This window comes from Salminus brasiliensis, chromosome 1 (assembly GCF_030463535.1).
Source record: "Salminus brasiliensis chromosome 1, fSalBra1.hap2, whole genome shotgun sequence".
Lineage (NCBI taxonomy): Eukaryota > Metazoa > Chordata > Actinopteri > Characiformes > Bryconidae > Salminus > Salminus brasiliensis.
Window position 1 is genome coordinate 63040267 of NC_132878.1, and position 24021 is coordinate 63064287.

Below are 24021 nucleotides of genomic sequence, written 5' to 3' on the forward strand. Positions count from 1 at the left end.
GAAATGCACTGTGGCTTAACAGTTTTTCCAGTTAGCTCAACAATAATAACAGCACTGCAATATTTTTTATATATTTTTTCAAAACAAGAACAAAAAATAAATAAATAAAACAACCAATGTGGAATTTTCTGGTACCCTGCTCCTCAGAAGCTCAGTGTTTACGACACTGACAGGCCTACATAAACAACTCTCTGAGGCAGTAGATTAGGTTGCAGTGCTGTCTGTGGCTGAGTCTGAGGATGGCAGACAGCTAATCAAGAACAAAGCCTAGAGGGCCCCTAAGAGACACCAGATATTGGAAAGGTCTGCTGGTGAAACTGCAGAACGACAGTTAAAAATCTAAAATGACTTGCTGAAATGATTTGTGTTTGGAAATAGTTGTTATACATTTATTCTACCCAACTGTTCGAATACCATGGCATTCATTTTAAAGATTTTTTTTTAATGCTGCCATCTCCCCTTTACCTTTCAGAACATTCTCCAGTCTCCCACAAGCAGACAAGTACACAAGTAAAAATGTGAGAGAACATTTAATTAGATCAGAGACAGAAAGTCATCAGATTATTATGAAATTCCCATTCATTCAACAGCACCAAACACATGGACACCAATTCATATGATTGAGCTCAGACATTGGCGTTCTTGCTTGTTCATGAAGAGGGGATTTTGATAATGAACAACTGATCCTCCTTCATTTTTCATTTTATGTCCAATATAGACAACATTACAGTGTTAAAACAGATGGATACATGTAGAACCATCCATAACAATGCAATGTGTGTTAAAAGAAGAATTAATGTGTTAGAATTAATGTGTGTTAAAAATAATAATTATTATAAAATAATAATTATGGTGGCAATTAATTAAAAACGTGCAAAAAAAAAAAAGATAAAAAAGGACAAACATTTTCTAGAGAGCTGCACATAATCGGACAACAGTGTGTATTTAAAAAAAAAAAAAAAACATCATGACCAGACAGCATTAGCACAGTAAATGCTTGTCATTTAAAAATAAGAATTCATTCATAATAAAACAATTAAAATATTTAAAAACACAAAACTCTACTAGTTCTAATCCCTTTTTTAAAACAGCTGGAAAGCATGCCCAGTTGACTATATGGTATTATGAGAAATAGTGTAGTATACTCAAGTCATAGATACCAAAAATCAACCCTCATTTCCTCTGTTGGCACTAGGCAACTGATTTGAAAGAAACTAAAGATTTGTGAAAAGGAGAAAATTAATTAGACCAACAAATAGGTCAAAAGGGTTTGCTGGATGTACCCAAAGTCCACACACATCCAGTCACTTCAGTTTAGCTCAACTAAACAGAGAACAAAGAACTGATGCAAAGTATCCAGGCAAGATAACTGAAAACACACGACACAAAGTTCAGAGTCCAGCTGTGCTGTCAGTTCTGTTTAACATTCATCATTAGCTCTCCTCTTCTGGTCTGCCTCCACCCAGCAGTCGCTCTCTCTCAGCAGAGTCTCCCATCTCTGCGCTGTGCGCTCCGGCCCAGCAGGGCAGCTTGGCCATCAAGGGCTTGTGAAGTCCATTGTAGAGCGCAGTGCCCGTAAGCAATATAACGAAGCCCAGAATCTGCAGAACATGGAACTGCTCCCAGCGCAGTGCCAGACTTACCACCCAAATGACCAGTGTACGCAGACTGTCCAGCACCATGCGTGTGGTGGCGCTGATCTCTTTGGTGACGCTGATGCCAGCGAAATTAAAGAAAGCAATGCTTACTGTGTTGCCCAGCAGAGCCACCAAAATGAGCGGTTTGTGGCCGATCTGGCAGAAAGCATCCAGCGCATCTTCCAAAACCTGCCGTGGGTTGTTGCCGAAGTTGCCCGCTGGGATGTAGAACATCGGGATGAGCAGAAGTGAGAGGATGACAAAACCGAAAAACCCTGGGAAACAAAGGGGAGGAAAACGGCCATCAAGACATTTTATGGTCACTGAGCTGTTAAAATTGGGATGGAAATTCAAAATTCTATTCAGTTGGGTCCAGATGTATTTTGACAGTGAGACAATGTTTGTAATTTTGCTAAATTAAGTGAATCAAGATGTGAATGAAGTGTAGACTTTCTACTTTAATTCAAGGCATTTAAACAACAATATTGCAGGATTCTGTTCAGGAATTGTAGCCATTGTTTTTAAAAAAAAGTCCCTCCATTTGCATAAGCTCAAATTGCATTTGTTAGCTCTTAAATGGGATGATGCAAGTGAGGTAGGCCACCATTAGACAAAACACAGCAAGATAGTAGAAACGATAGGTACACAATTTGGTACATTCCTAAAAAGAATGGAATCAGAATCACCAAAAGGCCTGGAAGACCAATGAAGACAACTAAAGCATATGATTGTAGATTTTTTTTCCTTGGTGGGGAAAATATATCACACCACCTATTCAAATAAAGAACACTTAGGAATAAGGCATATCATTGTTGAAGTCTACAATCAAAAGGAGCATTATTAAATGTACATACACAGGTTGTACTTCAAGATGCACACTACTGGTCACAAAAAAAATAAAAACAAAAATAAGAAAGGCCAGACTGGACCAAAAAAACCTGCCCAGATCTGGAACAAGATTCACTATACAAATTTGAATTTGATTCTCTGGAAAGATGAAACCAAGAACGATGTGAAAAAGAGTATTGAGAATAGGAGGACTCATGAGCTGAAGCATACTGCATCATCTGTCAAACATGATACAAGCAATGTGATATGACATTGGCATATATGACTGCCAATAGAACTGGGCAACTGGTGATCTAGTTTCTGATCTACTTTCTGCTCAAGTTTAGTCAGATGCTGCAAAACTGACAGGACAGCATTTCACAGTACAAATTGATAAAAACCGATCGCAGAAGACACGCAAGAACCAAAGCCAGTAAACTGACCTCAATTGAGCAGCTTCTCATCAACTGAAAACTAAACTGAAGGCACACAAACAAGCAGCAACTAAAGGCAGCTGCAGCAAAGAGCTGGCAAAGCATCTCAAGAGGGGAAAGCTCAACATTTGGTAACACCCATGGTTTCCAGATTTTAGGCATAAATTGACTGCACAGCATTTGCATCCAAGTTTTAAAATACTTCTTATATTTATAATTCTGTCAGTTTGACCAATAAGGATTGAGTCTGTGACAATGAGGATACCATGTAAAAATGTCTAATTTGTAAATGGCCATATTGTTATTGCATTTCAATGGTGGACGTGGTAAACACAATAAATTATCTGTTGTGTCACTGTCTAAATACTTATTACCCAGACTGTATATTTGACCAAGAAATCAGTACTTATACATTACACTTGAAGGTTACAGTAAAGTTTAATAAAAGTATTCAATAGCTTTAGTAACAAAGATATTTACCCTCAGTGCCCACTGCTTTCAAAGGATGGACGTTGTGCTTGTAAACAAACTTTTCCTCCAGTACCATCTGTACAGACACGATGATCTGAGCCATGATGATCAAAAGGTCTCCTGCGGGTCAAAGACTTGGACATCAATAAAAACAAACAAAATCTTTACATTTAAAAAGTTTGAAGATTTTTATAACCTCCATCTCTCCATAAATGGATTCAGAGGTTTAGTGTTAGTTACCTGTGATAACCTCGCTGAGTTTGTGTTCATCTTTATTCCCGGAGGTAAAATCAGCTAGACCAACCACCACCAGACCAATGATTGTAATTGCAATCCCAAGCCACTGGCTGACTAACAGTCGGCGTCCCAAGAAGGCCACAGACAAGAGCCCAGTAAAGATGATCACAGCACCTCTCAACATCTGGAAACTGGAGGCACTGGTCATGTTTAGCGCTAATTAGAGAAAGACAGACAGACAAAGCAACACATCGGGTGAGAAATCCAGGAGAACTTTCTTGTTTCTTTTTTTCCAGCAGAACACCAAAAAAACATGATAGTGTTATTATTGTAACTGTGATTATATCTCCCTGCAGCAACAGCATACACTGATCACTCAGAACATTAGTAACATCTGACCATTCAAGCCATGGACTCCACAAGACCTCTGAAGGTGTCCTGTGGATCCTGTAAGTAATTTTTAACTCGTAAATTTTTTACCCCTAATAAATGACATTTCAGCATAACTGTAGCTGTTACTGCCATTAGCATTAGCTGTACTTACCATGACACCCCCCCCCCCCCCTCAAAAAGCAAAGCATAAAGCAAAGCAACAATTTGTGATAATCAGCACCAGCTCTTCAGCAGAACGCTACAGCTACTTGGTAAACAGACTGTTATCAGACTGTTAATACAGGTAAAATGCTTTTAAGATTCTGCCAATGTGATCACACAAAAATTAGTTAAGAAAAAGAAAATCACGAGAACAGAAAGAACTGATTAAAGCAAATTTTTCAGACAGATGACACATGACAACACATGACTCACAGAACTGCTATTAGATGGTTGGCAAGAAGGCTTCTACTTACCAACATACATGATGGAGGTTCCGGTCATGTCACAGAGTGCAGGAGGAAGAAAGAGGAGGGGGTTGAAACTCTGGCCTGGCTCCATGGTGGGCTCAGGTCTGCGACGGTCATAACAGAGGAGGATGTGGAAAACAGCCAGGCAGCTCAGTTCACCCAAAAACATACACACAGCCTGGAGGAAGAGAGAAAGAGAGAGTGAATGGAGACAGTGGACAATAGGAACAGACAGGAAATCTGAGTATGTGTGCAAGAAAAGCAACAGAATGTGAGCAAAAAAAAAAACAAAAAAAAAACAGGAACAGACAAGAGAGAAGAGACTACGATGAGTCAGCAATGTTCATTTTGACAGATTTTGAAACGTCAAGCTCAGCAGTGTAAAGGCGTGCAGGAGAGGAGAGACAGAACATCCAAAAAGCAAAACTACCTGGAGAAACGGGTGGGAGAAGTTCCGTTCAGTGGTGTCATGGCAACCGGCGGCAGAAAATAGATCAGCCCATCTATAGGATAAAGAGCACATTATTTACAGAGGATCCAGTATTGTTTCAATTCAGATCTCTAACTGTCTCTACAGTAAACAATAAGCAAATAGCAAAATTATTGCTGTATAATATTGTTAGCTCACTCAAGCCATAACCAGTAAGGCCTAAGGGTTTTGTTTAAGTGCTTGCCTTTAGACATTCATTACTCAGAATCAGAAGACGTCCCCAACTGTTCCTATCTGTGTACTATAGTAATCAGCACACTCACGTAAAGAAAACAACTAAAGTCCTAATGAGGAACATCTCAAAACCTGGACCAGAGGGTCTAAAGTCCAGTTCAGCAAATATAAAGTAACAGACACAAGCAGGATAAGAAGAATGCCATTCATGCAGCAACAATGTCTAGAGATTAAAAGTTCAATACTCCTTTGGAACGACAACTTCTGAATACTTTGAATGAAAAGTTTATCGTTGATAAAAAATAAGATTGAATTAAAGAAAGACTTTTTTATTATTATTAATATTAATTTTATTATTATATAATATTAATATATTATTAATATTTTTCAGTTTTCATTTCTTTAAACACTTGGAGCCAGTTTTCCGAACTACTATAATTCCATTTCCAATGGTGGTTTTCCACAAACATTGCAATTTAGCCTAAAACTAGATTTAATCAATATCCTGAAAAAACAATCAACCTTGCTGATCAATAGTTTTAAAGATCTGCCACAGTACTGCTTTGTATCAACCGCTGTGAAACCACTACACTTCAAAATATCTTCAAAATATCTGCTGTTGTGAGAACCCTACACTGTGAAAGATAGTAGTGTGAACTGGGCCATATGATGATGATGATGATGATGATGCTGATCTTCATCAGGATAAATTACATCACAATAATGGAGCATCACAGCCCTCGTCAGTACTTCTAGAACACCGACCAACTGCAAGCTTCATTTGAAAGCGAGCATAACTAACACAATGTGTGAAACCATGAATAGAAACCATTGGTACTTAGTATTATTACATACCCTAATAATAGTATACCTTAGACTTGGGCAATATGACAATATTTTAATACATGTTGTTATTGTGACACACAATATGCTTTTCTAAGCATATTAAGAATATTGTTAGTTCTTAAAAAACACTGATCAACTGTGATCAAGTTTCATTACAGACAGTGTAATTAGACTGGTTTAGTTAAATGAAGAGCAACAGATATTGAATCAAAATCACTGTTTTCAGTATGGGAGAAATCAAATCTGTTGCTACTGATGTATTTACTCTAATTACATGCCATATCGCCCAGTATTTTTACCATATCGCCCAGCCCTAGTATACATTACTACAGTAAGTATACATTAAACTCCCAAATTTACCAGTACCAATGACACATTTGAGAAAGCAGATTTTACCCAAATAATTTAGATTTTCATTAAAGAAGTGTATCTTAAACTCAATGAATGGGCAATGAATGGGAATCTACTACTTTTCTCAGAAGTTACAGTTTACTGAAGGGAAGCATCCATTCACAGTATTTAATGAAATAACTTTGTATAGAATACAACTAAGGTTTTCCCAACTTTTTTAAAAGCAAAATCAACATTTGCAATTCACAGGCACACAGTGCCTGCAGAGCAAAGAACAATTACATGACAGACTGTTTGATCATTAAGATGTATTTTAGATCAGTGAGAAAGAGACTGATTCTCATGCAACTCTTCACCACGCACTTAACTACAGCTGGCGAGTGCACAAAGGGATTGATCATCTCTGTTCTTTCTTTTTTCTTTGAATGAGCACTCAGGGGTTGATTAGGTTAATGTGTGACCTATCACATTATGCTGTCTTGCATACCAGTCAGAGTCAGGTATTTGAACAGGCATGATTGACATGTGGTTTCAGTACCGGCAGTGCTGTTTCAGGCATTTCAGAGAAGTACGATTTTATTCCTGAATTTTCCATGTTTATTCTAAACATCAAAACAAGTAATACTTGAGTACTCTGACTCAAATCTCCATCTGTTCCTCTGTTTCCAGAAGTTCTATCAAGCAGTTTTTTATCTGAAACATGTAAAAAGAAACTACTCTGTAAGCCCCTTTATGTAGAGTACTTTCACTTCAACTCTAGGAGACTCATCAGCCCCCTCTTCCTCCTGGTCACTAAATGAACAAGACGGCACACCATCGTACTTCTCTGTGTTTCCAAGGTGGATAGATATTACATTACAAACACGATCTGCTATACTTGCCAAATCAAAAGCTATTCACAGTATTACATGGACCACTGTTATCTCATAAGAGTACAGCATCAGGTAACGTGTCCACTAAGGTCTGCTGCACAACAGCATGTTTCAGAGATAGTGTTACCTCTCGCTCCGCTGATCAGACTTGTTCATGCTCTAGGCCTCCCAGAAACACACAGGAAACCAAGGAGCAGTGAGGAATCAAATCTAATTCAGCAGTTATAGGAGTGGGATGGCTGCACACACGTCATGGTCACAAGAGTCACAAGAGCGACGTAGTCAAAGAAGACCACACTGCACTGTCAGCAGCTTCTACATTGATTCTGCAAATCATGACACGCAACTGCACGAGTAAGAAAACCCAAGATTTAAGAGCACTTGTGTGATCAGTAGCTGCTGTTATCAGTGAAGATCTGAAAGTAACTTGCTTTAGTCAAAGTTCCTCACATGGAGGACAAGATTATATATATACACACACATATACATACATATATATATATATATATATATATATACATACATACATACATACATACACATATATATACATATACACATATATACACATACATATACACATACATATATATATATATATATATATATATATATATATATATATATATATATACACACATACACATATATATATATATATATATATATATATATATATATATATATAAATATATCTTTTTAGGAATGCTATGATCCAAAACAAACTTTTTACAGTATGAGGCGATGCTCAGATGAGACAGTAATGTAATAAGTGACTACAATATCAAAAACAAGCAGAGAAACAATCATGTTCCTCGAGAATATACTAAACATTTCTATTAGTAAATAGATCATTAGGAATGTCATGAGAAATCTTTTAAAATTACACTACAGAAAACTGAAGCAAACTGAGTAAACTGAGCGTAGTGTTACAAGTCAGAAACACTGAAGAAAACATCACACGAAGTCGGAGAGTGCCGCCAAAACAGGTGCGTACAGATCAACGACAGCCTGTGTCCAGCTTCAGTACTTCACTTACTTTGCCGAGAGTGTGTTGAGAGAGCCTGTGATGAGCATTAAGCCGGCCAGAAAGAGCTGGTACTTCGTCCAGGCCATGGTGACTGCAGAGCGGTCAGCACAAACATGAGCTGCTGCAACCGCTGCCCTTTTTGTTCCTGGCTTGTTTTCGCCCTCTTCCCTGATCCAACCTGATTGGAGTAGCCGTCACATGACGCAGCGATCAGCTGACTCGTCATCGGACTGGAACGCGGCCGCGTTCGACTAATCGTTCGACAGTTTGCAGATTTTGCGCGCTCCAGTTCTTAGAACGCACTCCGAACCCCTTCTGTGTTCTGAAGCGTGTTCGATGACGTGTGTGTTCTAGTTAGAATACGCGTGTTCTCCAAACATACCCGTTAGAACACTACAACACAGCTACAGCTTGAGCTAAGCGTCGGAGTGAGAGCCCTATCTAGTGTCCTACGCTCACGAAGAAGCATTCTAGTCAGAACACGGACTATGTGCTATGCCTTGGCCTTTCAGGTAGCACACTAGCTGGCATTTTAGTTGGGACACGTCCTAGGCAACAGGTTTGTTCACTAGGATATATTTTCTTGTGAGAACAATTAAACATTTGACCTAGAACAACAACTACAATTGTAGTTAGAACATTCTCTATGCTCCAGCTAAACATACCAACAATAATAACAGATTTCTGTACATCCTTTATGTTCTAGATAACAGACATACATTCATTCATATCCAAGTCAGAACACAAACTAAGCAGTACATGTAGCTACCTGCTAAACATTAATTCTGTTTAAATGCATTTTATCCATATTGTTGGAATTCTGGGGTTTAGATATGCACGAAAGTCCAAATACTGGCTCGAACTGTTATTCTGCTAAACATACCAGTTGGAACACTAGCTATAAGAACCTTGTTCTTGCTAGGAATAATAGGATAATTCAACATACAGCAACAGATTCTATGCTCTTGTTTACTGTTACCAGGTACCATCTAACCAATGCTTTCATTCATAGTTTTTTTTTTTAATCAAGGCTATTAAAAAAAGTGCATCCTGCTTTTGCTGGAGTAACTGTCTGTACTGTCCAAGGAAGGCTTTCCTCTAGAGTTTGAGTATTGCTCTGAGGATCTGATTGCATTCAGCGACAAGCACGTTAGTGAGGTCAGGATGTTGGATGATCACCACCCTCACCCTACTCCCAAAAGTATTGGATGGAGGACCATCATTCCAGAGAACACACTTCCACTGCTCCACAGCTCTATGCTAGGGGTTTAATACCCCTCTAGCCCACACCTGGCATTAGGCATGGTGCCAATAATTAGTTTTCCCTATTCTTTTGACAGTACTTCTCTACAGGGATTAGACCACTAACTGAAAAATTAGGGGTGTCCAAAAACATTCTAGTTCTGACACTAATTATAACACATTGTAATAAAGTGTCATTATTTCATGTTTCTCTAAAATGAAAGACTTACAATGACGACGATGGCAAAGTAAGCACATAATATCATAATAACATTTGGATTTAAACATTTCTGTATAAAAAAAAAACCCCACAAATATCACTCATGTTCAGAATCTAGTTTACTTTAGTTTTCTTTAGTGTTTCAAACCCGATTTGTATTGTGTTTAGTGACCGTGACTGGTCTGTTTCGCCCACACTTTTTAGCATTTGATTTTAGGTCAAAGGATCCCAAGACGAGAAGAACTGATATGTTGGTGATAAGGTGCGAGCTTTAATAAAAGTGTGCACAGATTTCCAATCTAATCTCTTCATGTTTCCTTGCTGCTACTCGAGCCTAGCTCAGCCGTCCGTACAGTAAACGGACACTGACAGTTGCTAATGGAGATTGCGATGAGTCTGTTGGCCAATCACAGTCACTGCTCTGCGTTTCTTATTGCACCGCTTTAACCCTGCTGCGCGCTGATTGGCTGAGGGACACTTACGCGCTGTTTTGTTGATAAATAACTGGGAGAAGAAGGTCGAGCGCTCTGCGTAAGAGCTCCGAAAGCTGCGAAAGTCTCACGGAAGACATGCAAATCTTTTCCCTGAACTTTGCATTGAGTTTTGTTTTAGTTTTCAGTCGTCCGTGTTAAAGCTGTAGGAGTGAGGAGGCCAAGTGTGCGAGAGTTCACACAGAATGCACCTCGACGCAGCGGAATGCCTCCGTGTGTGTAACTTTGTTTTAAGAAAGCACGGGATCAGATTTTAGCATGTCGACGTGGTGCAAGCTTTGGACTTCCTAAGAGGGTGGACGGTGCCTTGAATGTGGGCTCTAGTGAGTAGTGTGCATGCTTGGAGTCGACTTCGCCCGGGGCTGGAACCGTTTCCTCCGAACACGGCCCCTGTCACCCGAACCTTAGAGCACAAGGAAGAGGCCAACGACGAAAGTGCCAGAAGAAGAGTAAGTGAAAGTAATCCGATTTGTCCGTGCAGTCCCGTAAACGGCGAGGGGCATTGCTTTTTGTATTGTGCATGTGTTTGCATTGCCATATGTGTGCTTATTGCGGACGCACGTATACGTGCTGAAGTGTGCATTCCTTGCGAGGGCGAGTACACACATACTCACATACACACACATACAGGCCTGGGCAAAAGAGGCTTTCCTCCGTTTCTCCAAAAGTGAACTGCAAAACTGGCGCTTAAGTTTCTGCAAACAGTTTGTAGTAATGTGGTAAGATTCAGAGTGAGGTCTCAGAGTTGCTGGCAAGGGAGGGGTCATTAATGGTGAGCCAAAAAAAAAAACTTGCTAGTTCTCTCTCGCTCCCATATTCTCTCTCTCTCCCCCTTCCCTCCTCACTTCCTGTAATTCATGTTGTCTTGCAGCGCACGGTTCACGCCCCTAGTCTGCTGTCTGCTCTGCTGTGTTTCAGTGCAAGTTTCCTCTCAGGAATCACCAAGCAAGATAACCTCTCAGTCTAAACACAGTCAGTATTGACTAAATTTAAAGAAGAAGAATATTTTTGGGGGAAATCACTCTTGCATGCAGTGAAGCAGTGTGTCCTGTGAAGAATACCAGTGCAGATTGATCACTATATTGACTTGAGGCTTTTGTTTTTGTCATGTAAATTCACTACCCTATCAAGCAAATTTGCTCCGAGGCACAGTGATGAAAGCTGTATTCTTTCATGACTAGTTCGCATTATTCTGTCCATGTTAGTTTCTTGTTGGTTGCGCAATAGCTGGTGATGTAATGCGGTAATGTTGATCTCGACAAATAGTTGCATTGTTTATCTTTCTTCTTGTAGGTCCCAGCATTTTACAGAATCTTGCCTGAGGGATGACAGACTGCTTAGCCGTTTACAGCACAACTAGTTTGGAGAAGAGGAGCGATAGGGGAAGTGCGGAGGTCCTCTTTCCTCTTCTGTATGACATCTGCCGACTAAGTCACCTCTTTCTGAAAGAGTCAGGCAGACAGGCTTTCAGAGCAGGTTCCTCTTGGATGGTTTGTCCGTACCGATGACCGCTTCTGCAAGCCCTTGGTAGTTTCACAGTTTTAACATGAGCCTCTCTCCTCATCAGAGAGGGAACATCAGTAATGCCGTAAAACAGAACATTGAAGGCATTGAGGAGGTGGCACAGCATTCAGGGGATGCGTTCTACAATGCTGGGGCTCCGTCCCTGGAGCAGACTCACAGCAGTGCTGGAGCGAGAGTGGGTCCCAGCCTCGATTTGCAAGGCTCAGCTGTCTTCAAACCTGAAAAAGCATATCAGGTATGGGGTCACTTTCAGCAGTCAGGTCCAGTCAAGTGGGTGCACCAGGAACCAGCGCAGGCGTCTACTTGGTTTCAGGGTGTACCAAACCCAACCAAACATATCCAGAACGTCGTCCCTCCTCTGAGTGGATTCGATGACGCGCGGGCTCATCAAGCTCTACACAAGACCAATCATGACATGGATGCTTTGCAGCAGGAGAAAATGCCTGTGGGTTCCTCTGTGTCCTTCTCCGAGTCTTCGCAAGCTCTAGCACCAGGCATGGAATGGGATCACCATACTATGGCAGCTATGCATCAAGCTCAGTTCCAGGCCCTCCAGCAGGGCCACAAGCCAGCAGACCCACAGTACCAACATCACGCCATGCGGCATGCCGTGCCTGATTCCACTTTGCAGCCTTTTCAGATGGCATTTGGACCCACCAAACAGCCCCAGACCTCGGGGGTCTTTCAGGCCTTCCACAGTAACAGTGCTTCGCAGAATCTTGGCTACAGCGAGCAACCAAAATCACAGCAGCAGCTCTTGCACTTGCAACAGCAGCATCTGCAGCACCAGCACCAGATGCAGCAACTGCAGCAAATGCAACAGCAGCAAATGCAACAGCAGCGACTGCACCAAATGCAGCAGCAGCAGCAGCAGCAGTACCACCATCAGCAGAAATTTCAGCAAATGCAACAGATGCAAAAGCAGCAGCAATTGCAAAGCCTTCAGCAGCCAGAAACGTTCACTTCGCAGATTCATCAGCAAGACCGGCGACCGCTAAGGTCGCAACAGCTGGACGACAATCAATTAAAAGTAGATTCTAGCGCATCGTCTCTTCAGAGGCATCTCACAGCTGTACAGGCCCAGAATCCAAGCCCCCAGTCACCAGTTAACCAGGATCCTGAACCTTCTAAGACATCTCAAGAGTCACAAGAAACCCAAGTCAAACCTGAGTTCCTTCCCAGACGCTCCAGACGACTCTCTAAGGATGGGCTCTCTCCTCTGAGCAGCCAGCCGCCCAAAGAGCCTGCCCATAATGGAGGCATGGGTGGCCAAGGGCCCTCCGGAGGAGTCATCCAAAGTACACAAAGAAGGAGGAGAGCTTCCAAAGAAATCAACCTTGAGACTCTTGCTCAGAAGGCTTCAGAGATGGAATTTTTGCCTGCAAAGGTGAGAGTGTATGTAAAATAAAAGTGAATGACTGCTAAAATAAATATGTAAAATAAAAGTGAATGACTACTTGAGAGGAAAGGAATATCTAAAAAAAAAAAGTTTTTTTTAAAAAAGCTATTTTTTTTGTGCTAAGAAGTCATAATTGATTCCCCTATTTACACCCACCAGAACCCCATGGTTCTCCACAGCAACCACCCAAAATACCACTGCAACCATACGAAACACTTTAACATTACAGTTTACACTAGTTGCATGCAGCATACATCAAATGGTCTAACCATGAGATCTACTAGTGCATCTCAGATAATTTCATTTAAAGATTTTATAGAGAGTTTATAGACAAAGTAAGTTGTAATTAACTTTATGTTCATTATACACAAAGTGACATATTTTAAGCCTTTTTTTACATACCTTAGAATGGCTTATACCTTATGAAAAGCAGAAATCCAGTATCTGACATTATTAAAATGTTCCGTTTTGAGTATGAAAAAAATCAGGTGAAAAGTAAGTCAATCATGAATCAATCAATGAATCACGTGTAAAATGGTTCATTTTGTAAGAGCTTGTTCAGATATGAAGTGAATTTACACTCTTGACTTGATCCTTATGTAAAATACATTCTGTGGAAATTCTAATGGAGTATTTTACCTCCTCGGGTCTGGATGGCAGATTTCACTTTACAGTCGGATAGAGAGCAGTTGCATGTCTGCACACCTACACATTCCGCACATGCTCCAAACACATTCAGGAGTGCTAGGGACACACCCGCCCTTGCCGTGTTTGCTATCAAACACCATGTAGGAGCTCGTTATACACACCCTTCTGTTTCTTAGTCAGAAAGCCCTGGTGCCAGCTCACAGAGTCTGTGCCAAACTTAAGCCCAGAAGAATGCTATTAAAAAGGCAAAAACACTGAAATGTTCAGATGGAACAACTTTAGCACCTGAAAATGTTGCAACACTGCAATGGGTTCTGAGAAAAGGAAGCATGTTTTATCTGCCACTTTCAGCCTGCAAATCATTGAATAATAGTTGAATACACGTCATTTTTTTTTCTAGTCTTCTTCCTTCACGCATGATGTTTAGGTAACCAATCAGACTCACTTCTACAGTGGAAATGCCTCAAATTCAAATTCATAGCAGATCACTTAACATTTTATAGTCCATTTCCCAGCCTCCCTTTTCTTAAAATTAAAAATGTTTTTAAGACTGATGTAAATGGTCTCTGGTCTCTGATTGGCTGCCATGTATTGGATAGGTTCCTCTTTTGAGTCTTGGTTCTTATCAAGGTTTCTTCTCATGTTTTTTTGTTGCCGCTGTCTCCACTGGCTTGCTAGGACCCAGAACTTTGTAAAGATCCTTTGTGACTACATCCATTGCCAAAAGCGCTATTGAAATAAATTTGAATTGAATTTGCTGTTCTGTGGCATAATATATAGTACTGTTAAAAAGTCTCAGTCATGTGGGAAAATGATATATTCATCTGTTTAATGAGATGTTAAAGACCCATTACCTGTGACATTACAACTGTGTGTGAATATGTTAGCTTAACCGTTTCCAGAGCTCATCTAGTGAGAGTTTCCAATTTCTAGCCAACACTTAGTCCTGCATTGCAGTAAATTAGGTGATCTGCTGGTGGAACTGAACAAATTCCTACAGTTACTGAAGTTCACACAGAAACAGCAACCAAACCTGGGTTTTTCTAACTGTGATCTACTAATCAACATATTGAAAATTGTACTGGAAACATGGTTTATTTGTGTTTATTCAAATGTTATATAGTAATTTACATTGTAAAACTTCCATCACTCTGACCTCCTCTGGTCCTTACTCTTTAGCGTGATGAAGGCTCTGGCAGGCAAGCAGGAATGCTCCCACTGGTGATTCCAGTCTCTGTGCCCGTTCGGAGGAGTCAGGCCCAGACGGAGCAGGCAGGTGGCTTGGGTCATGAGACGAGGCCTTTTTCAGAGAGCGTCCAGCAGCAGTTCCAGTACGATCGCAAACCCTCCGTTATTGTGGCTCGTCGCCGTTCATTAAGGAACTCTACATCTGACAGTTTTAACCAGGTACACCAAGCAGATGCACACTATTGTTTGTAAATGATTCCTCACATTAGCATTGTAAAACTTTTTGAGAATTTGTAGTAAACTCTATAAAACATTCCATCTTTAAATGATGAAAGTGTAGGGGATACTAAAATGACTGAAAAATAGTAGAACATCACATATATTACAAGTTATAAAATATGAAAAGTTAATATCTGAACTGCCTTGTGTTTGAAAAGTGATCAAATCTCATAGCATAACTAAAACTAATTCTATTATTTATTTAAAACATCTTGTTATTGCTAATAATATTACCAAACCTCTGAAATACATTTATGTGCTTTATTTGGAATATTGCCATCAACATTGCATAAGCTATTATTTAATAAATATGACAGGTAAATCTGAAGTTTTGAATGACTCTGTGTATCAAAGCAGTTGTAATGTCATGTTTTGAGCTTATTCAGCCTATTTGGCTTGAATTTCATTGCTGTTAAAACAAAACCAGAATATTAACTTTACAGAAGAAGCAAAAAATGTCTTAAATGCCAGATGTTTTTGGCGCATTTATTTGGTTCCTTTATCATAATATTTAAACACAATGCAAAGAATAACAAGAGTTTTCCTATTATGCAAAACATGACAAGGTTAGAGATTTTTGCGTGTCAATGATGATATACAACAACTGTAGCCATTTATGGCAGATAAGTGGTCAGGTTATGTATGTCTCTGTCCTTGTCCATCTCTAAAAAAAGGATGAAGAGAAGGAAGATGGAAAATCTTCAGACAAAATAAAGCGCCGGCCCCGGCCAGAGCCCCTGGTCATACCACCACCTAAACCCTGCACCTTCATCGCCCCATCTATTTACCCCAGCATCACATCCTACCAGAGTCACCTGCGGTCCCCTGTCCGCACACTGGACCACCCACTGATCCTGCCTCCCTACACTCCTCCACCCATCCTGTCACCCGTGCGTGAGGGAACTGGCCTCTACTTCTCAACCTTTTTGTCCTCCATAGCTGCTGGCAACCAGGGGCTGCCTCCACCACCCACCCCTAAGACTGCTTCCAAGAGCCTTCTACGTTCTGGTAAGAAGCAAAATTATTGTTCACTTATTTGACAGTACTTTCTTTTTAACCCTTTTTTTAGAGCAAATTCATGCTGTAATCTAGTCGTTGGTGTGCCTTCTTAATGAAATCTGTTGTCAGGTGCGTTGGAAGCTAAAGTAGAGCAGAAATGTTGTCCTTCTAATGGGCCCCAAGATTTTTAGAACCATTGCTTTAAAATGTAATAATCCATGTTCAAGAATTATGTAAAAACTTGTTTTTGAAACTGCTGCTTGGTTGTGAAATAAGTAAATCTGGTGATAATAAATGATATGCATAGAAGTACATTTTTAGACTGTAGTATGACTGACAATTCTTTATATTGACAATTTTGCAGCTAGCGTGGACATTACTCCTCCAGTGCTTCCTATGATTGGAGAGGCCACACCAGTCAGTCTAGAGCCGTGAGTATAAACTGTTTATTACATATTATTCTGATACTGTTTAATGAAGCTTTATTAAACTTAATTAAAATTGTATCAAATGTCATTAAAACGACATTACCACTGTAGTAAATGTAGTAAAAGCTATATTAAGTTTGTATAAAAGGTACTTAAAGCTGCATTACCACTGTAGTAAATGTAGTAAAAGTTATATTAAGATTGTAGAAAATGTAATTAAAGCTGCATTAATATTGTGATAAATGTAGTAAATGTAAATATAAATGTAAACAGCTATATCAGGAGTTATGTAATGATTGTTGTAAATGTACTAACAGCTACAATAACATTGTAGTCATTGCAGTAAAAGCTACATTCTTATTGTACTACAGGTAGGAAAGGCTACGTTAAGACTGTAGTCAATGTAGTAAAAGTTAAAATTGTAGTAAATGTACAAAGTTATAGTAAGATTTTAGTAGGTGTATTTCTTTTGCTGTGCCCAAATTACATTATTGCAGTATCTTATTTCATTTTAAGAACAGTTATGGCTAAATGTTATTCCATCTATTTTGAACATTTCACACCATGTTTACTCCATTATCTCTCTCATAGGCGCATAAACATTGGTCAATATTATCAGGCAGAGATACCAGAGCTTCAGGACCAGATTTTGGCTCAGCAGGATCATCACAAAGCTACTCTGTTGTGGCTGCCTTTGCCAGAGGTTGAATCTACGCCCTCCCAAAAGGAGAGAGGTGACTCACCATGGCCACAAGAGCTTACAGATTGCTCCCACCTTCTCTCTAACACACACTTCCCTACGTACTTGTTGACTCTCTTTTTTCTGTTAGTGGATAGTCTGATGAATGTGGCCTGCTCCAGTGTGCTGTGTGGAGGAGGAGCAAATGTGGAGCTGATGCATCACTGTCTTTTTGAAAACAGAGGTGATATCATGGTAAGTTAAGAAAACTAGCTCTATTGTGTGCTTAAGATGGTGTTGCATAATTTACTCTTAAACTTACAAATATATAACTGTAACTTGATATTACATAGTGTGTATTTTTTTTAGAAAACCCTGGAAATGTTGTTGCTGAAGCACCCTGTCTTCACCAGGAATCACCACCTCGCAAACTACCATTATGCAGGTGGGGCCCCTGTCTGTTTTGCATTTGGGGGGATCATGGGTTTTAGAGTATTGGCTTGATTTGTGAAACCAGATCAGCTGTGAAACTGTCACATCTGCAACTTTCATTGCTGTTACATTAATAGAGAAACAAATTTGAAGGGTTCTCTGTCTGGTGTAAGAGCAGTTCAACTGAATGGACGTGATGAGGAGGGTTGTGACAACCATCTTTTATTAAAACAGTATCATTAGAATCATGATTTGATGTGTATGTGTGTGTTATAGCTTAACCATTTCCAAACTTACTTGGAAGACCAGTATCACAATTCTCATCCAACACCTACTTTATCTAATTAATCCTTCATTAAAGTAAATAAGGTGAGTTTCTGGTGAAACTGAACAAATCCATACAATGTCAAAGTTCACAGAAAATCAGCAATCAAACCTGTGTTCTGTGTTTTTCTAAGTGTGTTGTGTTCTTCTCACTTACACATCAATGACTTTACTGACTAACAGCACATTCTGACCACTGACTATTTTTACATGTATAACACACATTCTACCTTCATATATAGTTTTAAACAATATTTATGCAGAACTGTACTTGCTGGCTAAACATTCAGCAACAAGTCATGTTGCCTACTGTAATAATATGGTGAAAAAAGTCTAAAGGAAACTTGGGTCAGTTGGAATAATGTGGGTACAGGAAAATAAGGCTGCTTTCACAAAGATATTCTGTCACAAAAGTGCTTTGTTCTCATTAGAATGGCAAATTTGCTGGAATTTGGCAAAAACTGATGAATTGTTGTAATGTATTGGTTTGCCTCTTTTTAACAGAGTCAATAGGACCAACCAGTCAATAGGAAATATTCTGAGGAAGAGAAATAAATCACTGCTGTCAGTGTGCATCCAAAGTTGGGTAGTTTATCTCTAAGGGTTTAATAAAGACACCTCATGTCTGTTTATTTGAAACTCATACCTCCATCAAACTAGCAATACTGAAGTCAAGTTCAATTACTTTGTTAGAAACACTTAGTATTTCAGTCCAATTATAGAGACTACGGAGAACCACCCACAGCATTTTTGACACAATAATAAAATAAATAAAAAAATAAAAAGCAGTCTACATTTTGGGACATATGGTCATGCCTTCTGAATGCATTTAGGAGGAGAAGAGGTAAAGAACATTAGAACTGAAAACTGTCATTTTTGCCAAGTGAAAGGCAAAGTGATGCATGTTATAATTCCATTAGGGTCAGACTGCTGGACTGTGGACGAAAAACGCTATTTCAACAAGGGGATCACTGCGTACAGGAAGGACTTCTTCTTGGTGCAGAAATTGGTACTGAGAATTCCATTTCCTGTTTATACTGAACACAGTAAACATGTTCTGTTCATTGAAATAGTGTTTAGATACAAGCCTGTGTGTCTGATTTCCATTTCTTTTTTAGTTCCTCTTCCAAAGTGAAGGTTTCATGTCATGTGGTGTGTGTTTTTGTGCCTTTGTGTATTTGTATTGATGTCTGTGTAGGTGCGGAGCAAAACGGTGGCGCAGTGTGTAGAGTTTTACTACACCTATAAGAAACAGGTGAAGGTCGGTCGCAATGGGACACTCGCATATGGCCCCCCAGATCCAGAAGAACGGCCCTCTGAGGTAGGGTGGTCAGAAGTACTATTAGAGCTGTATTCATTTTCAGAGGAGGTTCTGTATTGTCATTTGTGGAAAATCTGGCTTGCTGATTTCCCCAAATTCTCACAGCCTAGATTGAAAGGTCATGGCCTGGATGTTCACCTTTGCATTTTAAAAACATTCAATACCATAACATTTGCTGCATTACTGAATCTATAAGCAGGCTTTGTTATAAAAAAAACAAGTATTTCTTAGGGAGCTCCATGTTCTGTTCAGGTTACAGAAGACCATGCAGCTAATATTGTCAGGCTGAAAAGAACGACACTATATGCCCAAATATTTGTGGACACACTCTAATAAACGCATTTATATACTTTAGGTTGCACCTGTAGTCCCTAGGCTAGAGAGGTATTACGTACCCCAGTATTGAGCTGTGGAGCAGTGGAACTGTGTTTTCTGTAATAATGGTGCTCCATCCAATACTTGTAGTTAGGGAGAAGGTGAGGAGAGGATGATTCAACATTCTGACCTCACTAACGCTCTTGTCGCTGAATGCAATCAAATTCTTGCAGCAATCTTGCAGCAATCTAGCAAAATCTAGTAGAAAGCCTTCCCAGGACAGAAAAGACAGTTACTCCAACAAAAGCAGGATAAACTCCATTTAATAGCCTTGATTTCAGAAGGCTCAATGAATGAGCAGCTATCCCAATATGTTTGTCCATATAGTGTAGCACCTTACCAGCATCACAGTACCTCCCTAGGTAAAACTAATCCAGCTCAGGTATCATGTAAGTTTGTTGCTTACCTTTTTTCAAAAGGTAACAGGTTGCTTTAAAATGCTGACTTCAGATGAACAGTAAATAATAGGCAGTGAAGAACTGCTGTCATCAGTGTCCTCAGATGTAATTTGATGTGAAGGTTATCCAGCCTTTTTTTGCTTATTAACGCAGACAATACCCAAACAAGAACAGCTTGAAGAAGCAGAAGAGAACAAACAGAAGGTTCAAACAGAAGAACCTAAGGAGGCTGGGGGTGATCACTTCAAAACCATGTCCCACACACTTCAGGTGAAAGAGAATGTAAGTGCATAAGCTGATTGGCTGCAGTACTTTACTTTGTGGTTGTTAACTTGCTATGTCTGCCTCACTTTGACAAAATAGGTTTATTAAATAACAAATGAATTGTTAAATAATACATTAATTGTTTGAATTGATGTAATGGAGTGGTCCTGAATTGCCCCCTGTCCTGACAATTTTAGTGTTTTCTGTGACAAACCCACCTTGAGTCAAAAAAAGCTTGCAGCAAATACAAGACAACCAGAATATGTAGGGCAGATGTCTCTGTAAGCACCCGAATGGCTTTGAACTATCACTGCTCTCGTCTAGGTGGATAAAGTTTTGGTGCTTAGCATTCCGAAGATCAGCTCTGTGGACGAGGCCATTGCTCTGAGGCAGGAAACAAAAACACCTCCATCTGCTCCAAAATCACGTCCAGAAAGCACAGGGAAAAGAAGTCAGCCATCAGCCCCCTCCAAAAGTCAAGGAGAACCGGAGGGTGTGTTCCCTTGCAAAAAGTGCAGTAGGTGAGGTAGTGTGTGTGTGTGTGTTCCTATAGAATTAAATGTTTTAATAATATCAAACATTGTCAGAAGGGATGGGCAGTGTATCTCATTTCTGTTATTGGTGTTTTTAAGGTGATCTTAATGTGAATTTAGGTTCTGAAAGACAATGTTTTTCACTCAACAATATTGAAATTGATTATTGATAGATTTTGCCTAGCTGTAAAAAAGTTACTGTGTGTGTGCGTTTACACAATATCTAAAGCTAAATTTATGGTTGTACTGGAGTGAGCACAAGCTTTTTTTAATCTTAGCAGGCAGTCTGCAGAGGCCTTAAACTAAACAACGGTGACTGTTCTGGGCACAGAAGATAAATCATTATTGGTCACTGGAGAGGGTTAAGTGTGCTCAAATGCTGTTGCTACAACAGCTACAAGTTACATCCCACTTGAGATGGCCCTGTTCTAAGATACCCTGGACAGAACATAAATGCATTTGGTTTAATGATAAACAATTAAATGCACAAGGCTGCATTAGTTTTACTCAATTCATAATTGTCTGTGTGATTTTTAAATAATAGATATTAATTTCATTAATATTTAAAAATTTATCCAGAGTGGGTTTGGTGTGAATAAGTACATTGTGAAAACTTACAGTAGTGATGATAGGAATCAGGTGTTGCAATGTCTACAACACATATTTTTATTACAATACAAAATCACCAGTTTTATATGTAATATTGATAATGGTAAATTAGCAGTATTTGGGGGCTGTTTTGCCTTCTTAAACATAAGCTATTCCAATCCAATCTTATCTTATCAGGTTTTCATTCCAGCCAGGCAAAAGCACATCTGATCAGTTGTGTTGATGCCTCACCAATAGATTAAACAAGTGGAGTCAGGTGTGCTGCTGGGTGTTTAGAGTGAAAACCTGCTGCTACACCAGCCATTCAGTGATAAGAATTGGTACTCCTGGTGTAAAAGCTGGTGTAAGGAGCTTTGGGGCTTTGACTTGTGACCTACAGGGTATTCTACAAAGTGAAGAGTCGCAGCGCCCACATGAAGAGTCACGCCGAGCAGGAGAAGAAAGCTGCAGCAGCAGCACAGAGGCAGAGAGAGGAAGCCGAACAGGCTGCAGCAAAAGCCAGGCAGGAGGCCGCAAAGAGGATGGATATAGAGGGAGAGGGAGGACAAGACGACAGCAGTGAACCGGAGGATGAGCGAGATGAGGACTGGGCCTAAGTGGATTTCCTGACTTTTTCTTGGGCCGCTGATTTGACCAGATATACTTTGCTTTTTTCCCGGAATCTTTGGTTGCAACTTGAAGCAAAAACAAAGCAGTGTCAAATGAAGCCATAACTTCAATCTATTGCCAAGATAAAGAAAGTGAAACAACTCTTAATTCTCAACACAAAATTCTCATTCTCTTTTTTTATCGGAAAGGACGCTCTAAAAGCCTTCTCAAGAAAGATCAGAACAATGTCATCAATACACTTTTACAAAGAGTTTCAAGGGTTATTTAGTAAAGGCAAAAACCATTGCCAACTTTGAGAAACATTTAAATGGTTCTTTTGCTGGTAGATGGTTCTTTAAATGGGGTTCCTATTGTTCTTACTACTGTCATGAACCCTTTTTATTTTAGAATGTAGTTGTGATGTTTACAGTGATGCTCACAATCTAAACAGATCAAAATGTGGCTTTTAAATACATTACCTGTATATAAAATTGCCTGTGTGACCAAACATGTTGAAAAACTTCATAGAAAAGATCCTTCAATCCATTTTGGCTCTTTACCAGTTTTTGTGGTGTGGTGTTGCCAAAAAGGGGAAAAGGGCAATACTGTCACACATCAGTCAAACGGTCCAGCACACCATTAACCTTTATCCATAAGTTAGTACATGTGTACATTATGTTTTTTTGCTCTAAAAATCCATCCAAACTTGATGTGTTACAAGTCTTGGCCACGGACCAAAGGAGTGATGTAGAAATGTATTAAATGTATGTTTTTTTTTTTTGTTTTTTTGTTTTTTATCAGTGTCACACATGCAACAAACCTAAAATGAATGAGGTGCTAAAAAATCTAGCTTTAAAGGAGTTGCTGATGCACATTGTGTGTTGAAATGTTCGGCTTCCTGATTGAATTTAAATTTAACATAGACGACACAACTACAACAAATTAAATTCTTAAAAAGGATTCTTCAAACGTTCTGTAGTAAAGGCAATGGTTCAATATAGAACCATGACAATTCCGAGAAATTTGGATAATTAAATGGTTCTAAGCCCAGTTAAAGGGTTTGTTTGGCTTGGTGGAAAACCTTTTATGGATGTTCTATTAAGAAATATAGTTCCAAAAACAGTTTGTTTTTAAAATGATTATGAGTCAAGGAGTCCTTTTTTCAGAGTGTATATTTTGAATATTCGCTAATATGATCAATGCTTTTCCTGCACCTTTTGTAGTAATGTAGGTTTTGTTTTCTATGAATGTCAGTTTTACGTATATATATATATATATATATATATATATATATATGTGAAAGGCACTTGTTTAAATGTGCATATTAATCTTGGCTAATTTGAATGTGATTTTCATAATGCTTCATATGTGTGAAAAGGACTGTTAACGTTAAGAGATTAGTAAGAGATTGTGATCAGATATTTTATTACAGCTGTATTTTATCACTTCAAGGACACACTATTATCGAGATTTGTTATTTCACATACCTAAGGGTAATTTCAGTTGCAATTTTTGTGTATGAAATGTATATAACTATGGAAAAGTATAACATTGAATTTTCTGTGTATTTGTAAAGTATTTCTTCCTTTTTTACACAGTTTTTAATACTCTTCAATAATGAGAATGCACTTTTTCTTTTTTTGTTACAGAAGTGGGTTAAGGGTCTGAAGTGGGATTGAGTCTTTTTAATCGAATAGCTTACATCTGGAGCTAGTGTATTTGTTGTCACTGTATAGCCACTCATCCAGTGGGGTTTTGTTTTATAAGTTTATTGACTGTTGAAACTACATAATAATAAAACAGTGCCTGGAAACACGAGTCTGAGCCTTTACAGAAGCGTTATATATCAGCAACATTGCTCTTTTTGT

The 24021-nt window shown here is 39.2% G+C and overlaps 2 protein-coding genes across 3 annotated transcripts; one reads left to right on the top strand and one right to left on the bottom strand.

Annotated features, from left to right (window-relative positions):
* Window positions 1–516: 516 nt before the first annotated feature.
* Window positions 517–8375, bottom strand: slc35f6 (solute carrier family 35 member F6). The gene is made up of 6 exons (XM_072656382.1): window positions 8222–8375; window positions 4880–4952; window positions 4456–4627; window positions 3611–3823; window positions 3380–3490; window positions 517–1912 (listed from the first exon to the last, which is right to left on the bottom strand). Exons 1-6 carry the CDS (start codon window positions 8296–8298, stop codon window positions 1434–1436), a joined length of 1125 nt encoding a protein of 374 aa, XP_072512483.1. The 5' UTR covers window positions 8299–8375; the 3' UTR covers window positions 517–1433.
* Window positions 8376–10185: 1810 nt separating this feature from the next.
* On the top strand, window positions 10186–23966 carry mideasa (mitotic deacetylase associated SANT domain protein a). 2 transcript variants are annotated; one of them, XM_072685819.1, is made up of 13 exons: window positions 10186–10614; window positions 11459–13076; window positions 14916–15143; window positions 15878–16211; window positions 16567–16633; window positions 17222–17364; window positions 17461–17564; window positions 17679–17754; window positions 18986–19074; window positions 19264–19386; window positions 20313–20441; window positions 20748–20944; window positions 21945–23966. In XM_072685819.1, the coding sequence occupies exons 2-13, from the start codon at window positions 11712–11714 to the stop codon at window positions 22159–22161; spliced, it is 3072 nt and encodes a 1023-aa protein (XP_072541920.1). In that variant the 5' UTR covers window positions 10186–10614; window positions 11459–11711; the 3' UTR covers window positions 22162–23966. The 2 variants fall into 2 exon arrangements, with proteins under 2 accessions (XP_072541920.1, XP_072541929.1); XM_072685828.1 differs by having other exon boundaries at window positions 20313–20429.
* Window positions 23967–24021: the final 55 nt, after the last annotated feature.